This window comes from Carassius gibelio, chromosome A3, assembly GCF_023724105.1.
Source record: "Carassius gibelio isolate Cgi1373 ecotype wild population from Czech Republic chromosome A3, carGib1.2-hapl.c, whole genome shotgun sequence".
Classification (NCBI taxonomy): Eukaryota; Metazoa; Chordata; class Actinopteri; order Cypriniformes; family Cyprinidae; genus Carassius; species Carassius gibelio.
In genome coordinates this window covers 13543439-13555214 of record NC_068373.1, presented here as the reverse complement: position 1 = coordinate 13555214, position 11776 = coordinate 13543439, and the positions used below count along the sequence as shown (strand labels likewise).

General features: G+C 37.8%; 1 protein-coding gene across 1 annotated transcript; it reads right to left on the bottom strand.

The window, feature by feature from the left end:
• Positions 1 to 793: 793 nt before the first annotated feature.
• LOC127947913 (ATP-sensitive inward rectifier potassium channel 12-like) lies at positions 794 to 9411 on the bottom strand. Its single transcript, XM_052544699.1, has 2 exons — positions 8805 to 9411; positions 794 to 5590 (listed from the first exon to the last, which is right to left on the bottom strand). Exon 2 carries the CDS (start codon positions 5442 to 5444, stop codon positions 4248 to 4250), a length of 1197 nt encoding a protein of 398 aa, XP_052400659.1. The 5' UTR covers positions 5445 to 5590; positions 8805 to 9411; the 3' UTR covers positions 794 to 4247.
• Between the last annotated feature and the right edge of the window lie 2365 nt (positions 9412 to 11776).

Sequence of the window (11776 nt, the reverse complement as noted above, 5' to 3'; positions counted from 1 at the left end):
CTAAAATATACATTTTGCTGAAATATTTGTAGTTGGATAATAAATGTGACGTGTAGAATTTTAAATCTACAAGTTTGTGTATGTGTATGATAGCACTAACTGTAAAGTGTAATGGGGTAATCAAAATAGCCTTTTTAACTCAATTAGTCTGTGCTTTTTATTATTTTCATTTTTAGTTTAGTAATTTAACTTTTGCTTTAAAATTATATTTAAACATTTGTATTTAAAATAAAATATTATTATTATTATTATTATTATTATTATTATTAAAAACTCTTGAAACTTGAAATTTTCTCAAAAATCATTTTTACCCTGTCAAAATCAGCTCTGCAGAAATTAATCCATTTTTTGCATTTTGCTTTAAATGCTAATGAGCTCTGCTTACCCCGCCCCCTCTTCTGTGGGGTGACAAACAGGAGTTCTTGGAAAGACTGTTTACTTTAGCCACATTTAGCTGTGAAACTTGACCACTGGGTGGATTTTTATCATTATACCAGTAAAGTATGGTCCAAACAACATGTACAAGTGAATTTAGCATCCGATGACCCCTATTAATAAACTTTTTTGGAAAACAAGCATGATAAAATAAAAGAGTATTTTATCATGTTTTTTGAGCAAAATATAATAAAGGAAATATTATAGCTTAGCCTATATGAGGAATCAGCAATTGAAGGAATGAAAGGAAAAATACATGTTTTGTGTGTAAAGCAAAGAGGGGGTTTTGAGAGAGAGAGAGAGAGAGAATTTGGGTTCTGGATCAGTAAATGTCACACATCACACGTATACACAAACGCACAGTACTGGAATCACAATTTAATATTTCATAATTTAAGACTTCATGCAGTTGAAGGTGAGATTGACACAGGTTTAATGGTTGTAAAATTAAGAAAATTGTCCGCGTCATGGTGTGCTGTTTTGCTGCTATGTACATGTTGATTGTTCTGTCTTTTCAAAAGCCTTGGGCTCAATATCAAAAAATAATAATCACATTAAATAGTTTTAGAATGATAATGATTTTAAATTGTTTGCTATTTTTAAGGATTATGTAAGGAGTGCTTGAGTAGATGTGTAAATGCCGAACTCGCGGTTGCATGTTCCCCTCCTGGTTTTATGTAAAAAGTCTGTGGTCTGAATATTTGATTTACATTATTATTCAATTTAGTTGAATTTAGAGGAAATTAATGAAACTGTTGGAAAATAAATGATGTAATTATAAGGTGCATGATGGTGCATCAGTGGAACACGACAGAAACAGATCTATAGATAGGCCTATACATCCAGTAATTATAGATAGACCGTTACCGTGGTTACAGTTATCACCATGATTATGTATTATGATTCCCTTCCGATGACAGACAGCAGGAGACCCATAGCTTGATAACAAGATTAGTTATATAACACAGCATTTGAATATTTTACAATTGTAAAGTCATATATGAACTACATCTATTGCTCAAATTAGGTTTCGCTCTGATCTCTTTCTTAGTCATTTTTGTGCTTACAGTTCAATATTAGATTGTGGTGATACTCGCACTTCACTCCCTCGCGTTACAGTGACATTTGTTTCATGCTAGATTACACAGCTTCTGACAGAAAATGATTCATCTGTTTGTACTAACTGTTATTCTTCTTAATTGTATCCTCATGCCAGTGTTGAATTGTTTTCCTAATTCTTCCTCTCCATGTTTAAATGAGCTAATTGAAAAAACGTCATGCAGCTGATGGTGAGATTTAATGGTAAAACACTGCACCTATTTACCTAGAACTCATTGGTGCAAACATCCTCAAGTATCCTTCACTTTAACATCCATCTGCACAAAGTTACACATCACCACTTATTTATTATTTATCATTCATTTTTGTTTAATAGAATGTAGATCCTGTATTTTATGGCAGGCAGTTCTAATTCATTAAGGTACACTTCTGGATCCTCTTGCTGAGAAGAACATTTTTATTGCATTTCAGAATTTGAATTTCCCTGTTGTCTTTAGTGTTTTTTCAGATCTTGTCATTGGTGGGTTTATATGGTTTCTGGTCCCAGCTGATCATTTATAGTCTTTAAATCACCCAAGCTGCTTGGGTGATAAGCTGGAAACCTGCTGGAAACCTTGGTTTTGATATGTAGACCAAATTGGTAAATGTAGTTAGAGCTGGTTATCTCTTTGGGCCAGCAAAAAACAGCTAGCACAATACAAAAATAAGCTTGAGCACCTTAAACTGGTATGACCTAGTTCTTCCTGCAGAGCTAAGCTCATTTGCTACAAAGTGCCTTGCTGTTTTATATCTGTCTTGCCACCTTTTCTGAAGAGCTGAAATCACCATGAGCTGACTCATTTTCCTCCTCAGAAACCCATCTGAAGAGGTTATGAGGACGTGACCTGAAAACAGCCGTGCTGCTGCATAAAATAGTGTGAATAATCACTCCATTTCCCTTTCATAACCAGACAGCATTTTAAAAACAATACACTGTTCGACTGTATGATGGTTTCATGATTTAGTTTACTGTAGTACTTTATGTTTGGAAAGGATTATATGGAGAGGATCATCTCTTTCTGTGAAAGAGGACATCTTTGGCTGTAATCTACCTTGAAGAAACGTTTAATTTATTTAAATCATCATATATAATGCATTCATTATTTAATCAGGCACATTTATTTGCTCCCACGGAGCAAAGTGAAGGATGAGGTGAGTGGGTGAACACTTTCTCCTTTGTTCCTTCTTTGTCTCTGGCTCTCGTTCTCACCTCTCCTATTCCCTTTGCTCTGATTTTGAAAAGGAGGGAGACTGTCACGACGATCACTAATTATGATGTAAGATAGCAGAGGTGGGTGGTTAGTGTTGGTCTGTTGTTAGTTCCATGTTGAAATTGATTTCTGCAAGCTCTGAGGTTAGTTTACGAGTGGAATTACATGAACTTGTATTATGCTGAATGTTTCAAATTTAGTTTCAGTCATGTGAGATGAAAAATGCATGGCTAATTGCTTATAAGAAATATTTAAGTTACTAAATTTATGCTTTAGAAATATTACTACTGAGATAAAGTAAAATTATCACAATATTTAAATAAGTCTATTTTTCTTAAGTATATTCTTTACTGGAAAACAATATGAATTTACTGATGAAGAAAATGTTTTTCGCAGTGTGCCCTAAATCTTATACTGGCTTTTCATTCTTTAGCTTCTACCATAAAAATAGCTTTTAGTATTGATCATTTTCTTTCACATTCGCAAGTGTGCAACTGTTGATTCTGAGGAAAGAAACACCAAACAAGAAAGGTCATATTAAAGTTCATACCTCATAAAACACACACACAAGCACAGTGTAACTGTTGCTTCAGCAAAACATGTAATAATTTAAATGACTTGATTCAGAGCTTTAAAATTTGGCTACAACATGTAGAAACTTCAACTTACAAGTTTGATTATGGCATTAAAGCAACATGAAACATGTTGTTTTTCCTCTGGCTGTCATTGTAAGTATACAAGCAGTTTTATTCAAGGGTGTGTGTGTGTGTGTGTGTGTGTGTGTGTGGCCTGAGCATGAATGTGAATGGTGTGGTATGCTGTGAAAAAAAACCATGCCTTACCTTCCCTCCATCAACTCACATACTCATAGAATATATTTTTCTACTCACTTTCTAATAATGAATAAATATCTTTGTGTCTTTGCTATTTACTAGCCTGGGAACCATTTTGCTCACTAATTCAGTGTCTATGTAGGTGTTAATTATATTTCACACACCTCTAAAGTAGTACCTCATTACATGGTAAAAATAAAACTATCAGGCATTGCAGTCTTTGCTTTGACGTAAAGTGGGAAAAACCAGTGGAAGATGGAGAGCATAGATAAGTCTTTTATTGCTGTAAATCACACCAAAACAAGAGTGTATCATCTTCTACTCTATATCCAATCAAACAGGCTAGTGGTTAATAACCTATTTTGTGCAAATTTTCTTAACAAAAGAGATTTAGTCAATATGGCACCCAGGCTAGCTTAGTATTGCATAATGATACTACTTAAAGCTATCACGTCAAACTAGAGTATGAAACAGGTAATCAGATTTCAAGTTTTCCTACAGGAAGGCCTCTCATTTCCAACATCCATCTACAAAAAGCACTTTCTTTTTCTGACCTGCCCCCAACTACAGCATGGCTCAGTGGGTCAAGGATTCATATGGCACTTACATTGCTCTGTAGCTAACTGTTACAACCGTCACTAGAAGAATAGGTCTACGATAAAGCAAAGGGTCATATTTCAGATTCTTTGTGATATGACCTCTGATCGAAGTTCAGATTGGCTGAAAGGGTCTCTAGCTCAGTGCCCCTCTCACCGGTGTCCTCATCTTGCTCCTCCTCATCTCTACTAATAAAGGCCAACTCGTTCTCATAGCAGAAGTTGGCTCCGGACTCCAAGGATTTATTCTCCTCCATGTCTTTGGCACTGCAACGTGGCGTCGAGGAAACCTCGTAGGTCTTATGAAAGTGTGAATAGTCCACTTTATACTGACTGCGTTCCTCAAACACCACGGGCTCAAAGCGATGGCCCCATAAGATCTCGCTGGCCAGGTAGGAGCTGCGCACCTGAGCCGTCATCGCAGTCGCCTCGACCATCCCTTCCAGTATGACCACAATCTCAAAATCAGATGTTTCCAGGTCCTGCTTGCTAATTCCATACAGAGGACTCTCCTCGTTTATCTCATGGAGGATAGTAAGAGGAGCAACCAGGAAGATGCGGTCGAGACCTTGGTCGTAGCCCACATTGATGTCGATCTGATCGAACGGTATGTACTCGCCCTCTTCTGTGATTCGGGGCTTAATAAGCTGCGCCCGCACGTGAGCCTCTACAATGTGACTTTTCCTCAAGTTCCCGACCCGCCACATGAGACACAGTTTCCCGTCACGCATAGCGATGACAGCATTGTGTGAGAACAGTATTGTTTGTGCCCGTTTCTTAGGTCGCGCCATTTTGGCCATGATTGCACCAATCATGAAAGAGTCAATGATGCAGCCCATGATGGACTGGAAGACGACCATGAACACCGCTAAGGGACACTCCTCTGTTACACAGCGGAATCCGTAGCCGATCGTGGTTTGCGTCTCGACTGAGAACAGAAACGCCGCAACGAAGCTGTTGACCTGCATGACACATGGAGTGAAGTCCTCTTTACTGGGCCGGTCTAAGTCACCGTGGACAAGCGCAATAAGCCAGAAGGCGAAACCAAATGCGAGCCAGCTCAGGACAAATGCAAGGGAGAAGAGGACAAACATCCAGCGCCAACGAATGTCCACGCAGGTGGTAAAGATGTCAGCGAGGTAGCGCTGAGATTGCTGGTCCATATGAGCGAAACTGACATTGCACTGGCCTGTTTTATTTACAAATCGGCTCCGCACCTTTCGGCGTGTCTGGACTTTGCCATTACCAAAGCCGTTGCCGAGGGCGGGCATGTTGCCGTGCCGGTACACGTCCTCCTCTTACGATGACACGATGTTGTAACGGTGGGGCTTGCCCACACTCATGCCACTCTGCCCGACCAGAACCAATCCGCAAGTGAGAGAGAGTACCAAAGCAGTTCTGGATCAGTTTGTGTTGCCTGAAGATGAAGGAAAACATGAGATCAGTCATGTAGTCTGTGTTCATTGTATATCATTTGTCATACTGTTATGTGCATATGTTTACATACCCCTCGCCGAAATTTATTTTTTTATTTTTTAAATAAAACGAGATGGATAAAATCTTCTCTTATTTGGTAGTGCCCTAAAAAGGTTGCATAACTCATTTATATCAGTATATTCCACAAGACAAAAATACATTTGCACAAATTAAAAGAAACAAACTTATTTTTCACACAAAAAATTCATAAATTATTGTTAAAAAGTTTGTTGTTCTTATTGTATTTGTATAATATTTTATGTTTGTGATAGTGCCAGAGCTTGATCACAGCATCATACAGCAACGTTGAGGAAGTGTTTAACTGCAGAACATGCTGGGAAACCAAAAAACTTACCTGACTGCAATTTGTCAAGAACATAATGACAATATTTAAAAAACAAATGTATGTAAACTTTTAAATTAGGCCTAACAGGATTACGTAAATAATGTAAATTGAGTTATTTTGTCTGTATAGGTAGATAATATACTACCATTCAAAAGATTGGTGGTGGGTAAGATTTTATTTTTGTGAGAAATCAATATTTTTATTCATTTGATTGATCAAAAGTGACAGTAATGGCATTTACAAAAAATTCAGAAGGATCGTGTAACACTGAAGACTGGAGTTATGGCTGATAACGATTCAGCTTCACCAACAGAGGAAATTAAATTACATTTTAAAATATATTAATATAGAAAACACTATAATTATTAACTTATTGAATATGAAATATAAAAATATTTCACAATATTACAGTTTTTACTGTCTGATCAAATAAATGTGGCCTTAGTGAGCTTCAGAGACCTTTCAAAGACATTCTGCAAAGTGTATGTAAACTTTTGAGCACAACTGTGTAATTATTTAAATCAGATTTAAAACTAAAGCAATAAGCCATGGAGGTGGTTAGAGGTGCTCTAAGGCCTTCATGGGAAAATCACTGTAACACACGGTGGCTTAATAATTTTAGAAAATGGCAACAGCAGGATAATGAAAGACACATAATGGTAACAAATATCAGGGTCTATTAATAATAATTACAAAATAACTTAGTTGATTACTCTAACTGTAGATTGTTGATGGTATTCTAACAACTTTGTGCATTAATGAAAAACATGCAGTCACAGGAGGCTGTCTTTGCATTTTTTTTTTAGCTTTGAACGCGTCTCATCCAATCAGAATTTAGTCCGAACTCTCCATTTTATAAATATATTTCCTAGTATTTAAACATTGAAAGTCAATGAAAGGGAAACCTGAATGATGCAGGCCCAAAATAGATCTCATGAATTCTCACTGCAGCTGAAAACATGTGTTACTCAACTGTGTGAGTGTGTGCAAAAGTGCTGCTCTGTATCTGGGAGTGAGGAAAGAGCAGATGTGCATATTCGTCCGTCCGTCCGTGTTTTTTTTTCTTTTCACAGCAGATGTAGCCAATTAAAGTAATTTCGCTCCTTCCCTGCAAAACTCTTCACCTTTGCGCAGTGAAGTGCTGAAGTGCGCACACTTCATAGTCTGTATGTGGGGCTTATTGTTATGGTTATCGTAAACATCGTTATCAAAATTTCCTCACTGCCAATTTTTTTTTTTTTTTTTTTTGACCGCTCTGAGCGGGTGCTGCCAGTGGGGTCCAGATTTAGGCGTCTAGCCAGTGCCTGAGTCAAGTGATCTGTCTTTCTAATAATAGATGCCTGTCTCAGTGCAACTACTGCACGCACACAGACACACTTGCAAGAATCTGTGCTCCAAGACATACTGTACTGACAGAGAGACATCAAAACACACAGACTTCACATGCATGCACACACTGGGGGCTGGGTAGTGTCAGGTGCTGCTATATTGGTGAGTGTGAATAGCTAAGAAGCCACAGATTCAACAGTGATAATGAGAAAAATATAATTTTCTTCATGCATGCACAAGATTGCAGAAAAATGCAGCATAGTTCTACAATATTCTAAACTAAAAGAATCACATGAAAAACTGGAATATAGAGGTTTCCATAGAAACCTTTCTGGTAGAAATTGTGTGTGTGTGTAGGTGTGTGTGTTTGTTTGAGGGGTGACTGCTGGCTTTGTGCAGTGGTATTTTAGTCATCATCCAGGTGGCCAATCACTCAAAATTGAGAGAAGAGATGAGAAAGTTATTAAGTTTATCAGTGATAGCCGTGGGAATACAAAGTTGATTTCCAGTCGAGGGAAGAGAGTGGGGTCGGTATCTTCACTACGTCCTGATGGGATGTCTGCTAATTCATCCGAAGAGAACATTCTGTTTCCTTTTTGCTTTTCTTGCATACTTGGAATCGAACACGACAGCTGTCGTTTTAATCCTCGAACACAATTAACATATTCTTCCCATCCCACAGCTCCTCCAGTCCCCAAATGGCAAATATGATAAGGAATTAAAGTGATGGCAGATTGTAAGAACTTTGACAGGCAGTTGACAGACTTCAGAAATTACTCCACACTGCTCCTTCAAAACATTTCCACAGCCCCTGAAGAGCTGCATTAGTCTCCTTTAATAAACTTTATGAACTCAGACTCATCACCCTCCCCATATGCACATAACCTGAAATGGAACTGTAGAGTTGCGACTGGTGGCTTTTTTTGCCAATTAAATTAAGTCTGGTTTTCAAAAACCAGAATGTTTGCATGATTTGATTTGATTTAGCATGCTGTATCCATCCAAACAGGTGCCTGTGTGTTGAACGCGTAGCATTTACACAATCAGGAATTGGATTGCGCTGACCATATCTATACTTAGACTTGATTTTAATTTCTATTTCAGTTATAATGCATGCATGATTTTGCTCATAGAGTTTTAAAGTCAAGGAAGAGCTCAACATGTGCAGACATTCCGGCATTCAGGGTACATCTGTCATTGTGGGAATGCTGTACTGGGTGTGACAGTCCCTTCAGTCATTTGTTGAGACGCAGTGGAATGTACAGAATATGTGATGTTGCTGATCACCTACTCATTATGAATCTATTCATGTGCGGCACATTAAAGGCACCAGAACACTCGCAGACAAAAAAAAAACACCTACAAGTTGCAAAAAAAAAAACACCTGTAGACTCTTCATGTGAGTTAGACAGAGCTGATAGAAGCTGAAATAATATGTACAGTCAGCAGGCACTTAAGACACAACAAAACACATGCTTACCTTTTTTTTTTTTTTTTTTTTTGCCCTCGTGTGCATGGAAATATGTAAGGAAGAGATCTAAACCATGATTCCACTGAGTTCCTCACAGTTCCCCTACAGGAAAAATCACTGTTTCAAAGAAGAAAATGGGATCCTGACTGTCCAACGAGGTCCTCATCTTCAGCGTCACATTCACAGATGGAAACTCACACACATGTACGCATGTATTCGAAGGAGGTTCTTATCCAAAGGCTGCTGATTATATGCTAACAGCCTCAGAATGTTCCATTAATGTTCTCTAGCGTTGTTCTGACGTTCCAGTAATCTTCCTTGGTTATCCCTGAGGGTGTTGCACGTCCAGTGATTCCCTAATGTTTCGGTGCAACACCTCACCAATGATTCTCTCTTTGAACATTCAAAACATAGCTCTCTCTCTCTCTCTCTCTCTCTCTCTCTCTCTCTCTCTCTCTCTCTCTCTCTCTCTCTCTCTCTCTCTCTCTCTCACCCTTGTCTGCTCTCTGATCTGCAGTTTTTCACACTCTCCCGCTCCCTCTCTCTCTGAAGTTGGCATTTGCAGGAACCACTGTCTCACCGACGCTACCTCAAATGCAGAGCTCTTGAAAAGCAGCCTGGTGTTAATGCCGAAACCAAAATAAGTCCATTTTACTGCCCTCTGTGTTGGCTGAATACATTACAGACTGACAAATGAGTTCTAGTGACTGTGAAATTAGCAATTGCTTTTTGTCTGAAGGTTTTTGTGTGCTTTCTGTTGGTTAGGAATAGGGATTTGTGTGCACTGTTTTTCACATGTTTGCATAATGTTAGTGTATGTGTGTGTGTGTGAGCATGTTCTCAGATGAATAATCATTTTGGTTTGGGCTGTACACGCAAGTATGGTGACAGAGCCAGGACATTTGCCTCTACAAATAAATGCAAAAGAACACGCATATACCCTAATCTGTCATACTAGCTAATTAATCTGACTACTACCAGTGTATACATGGTGTGGTATTATAAGTCTTATTATAAGTGAAAGATTCTGCCAACTACTGTTATAGATAGATAGATAGATAGATAGATAGATAGATAGATAGAGCCATGTGTTGACCTCTCATGGTAAACATACTAAGGCTCTCTGGCTGGGATATCAGCTTGGGTTGCAGTGGCTTGTCCTGATACTGTTTCAAGTTTTGGATTGGTTGCTATATTTGGAACTGTTCTACAAGGACTGCTATTGATCTGTTATTGAGTAAAGAGTTGACTGAAGTAAACGACAAAAACAAGGGCCTCACATTATTGCATAGATCTACATAATTTGCAAGTTATTTTAGATTTGACTGTTGTTTAACGAGTCTGTGGTCTGTGACATCATACTATTTTTTACATGCTTCCTAATTGAGTCTAATTAAGTACCATTAGTTCAGCGTGTCAGCCTCTTAATTATTCCTGTTCGTTTAATTGAATAATACGTTGTTGTTGTTTTTTTGGCCTTTGATCAGGCATTCAGTTCCTCAAGTTTGGCGTGAGATTTTTGAGAAATAGTGGCATTATTTACCCATCCTCATGTCGTTTTGAACCTTTCTTTTAAAGTCTTTCTTTTGTTGAACAGAAAAGGTGAATATTTAAGGAATATCCAGGATGCTCTGTTTCAATGCAATGGATATACCACACTCTAAATCAGCAAGATAAAAGTGCACAGTAAAAAAGGTTATTTTTCAAGGTTGTGAAACAAACGTTATTGGAGTATGTTTTACAGGAAAATATTATTTCATGCTTTCTACTTCAAAATGTTATGTTTAATTCATGTTTAACTTAATTGTCTTCATGATTATTTGTCAAATTTACTAGCAAAAACTTTCTACATCAAGTCTTTTCCAGTGTATTATAAAAGTTGTTCATACAATGTGTGCACTTCCATGTATTCTATATTTTGTGTTCCTGTGGCTCAGTGGTAGAGCATAGCAGTGCAAAAGGTTGTGGGTTCAATTCCCAGGGAACACACATACTGGTAAAAAAAAAATGTATAGCCTGAATGCGCTGTAAGTTGCTTTGGATAAAAGTGTCTACTAAATGTAATTCCAAGCCTTCTGAAGTCGTACAATAGCTGTGTGAGGCATGAACCAAAATGTAAGTAATTAAAATGTACACAACTGCTTTTAAATGACTGTCAATGGAGAAACACTATTTGCATGTGGAATGGTGTAGTTAAGCAATCTCAGATCAGAGAATAAATCATAAATGCTCATTTATCTCCACATCAGTGGACAATCCGATGCTCAGTGTGTGAACACGACACATTAAAGCACACCTAATTGGGACCCATTCAGCCATTGCATAATTGCTCATTTATTCTGCATAAAGCTGTGAAGACTTTTGTCAGTCCAGAGTGTCAAGTGTTTGTGTGCATGTCATTTTGTTGTAATATTTATTAGGAAATATGTCTGTGTGTTGCCCCTAAGGCAGGGGAACATATGTCTGTTGTGGAAATTCAAGGGTCCATATGGACTAGAGTTTATTTGTTACTGTAGACACACACACACACAAACTCAATCATGTCAGCGTGTTCTTTTTTATCAATGAAGTAACACTGTGAATGTTTTCCCACTGTGAAGATAATCTTGGCCTTCTGCAGATGTGAAAGGAAGCAGGCTATCACGTTTATATATTGTGTTTCTTAAGCTCTGTGTATCTAAACACTGACAGTTTATTAAGTGAAGTGTGTGTGTGTGTGTGTTTGTTCTTTTTTCTAACTTTATGCCATAGGGAGCATGAAAATAAGATGAGTGGAAAAATAGGCTGATTGAAAGAGATATGAGCATAAGTGAGTGTGTAGCAATGTGTTCAGTGTTATAGTACTTCTGACCTTTCACTAAGCCCTCCCTCAAAATAAGCTATTGACCAATCATACGTTAAAGCAGTTGCTGTTTGCTTTATTTGTCCAGCTATTGCTCTTTTGTAATGCAAGCCTGCACTTTTAGAAAAAGGGCACAAAA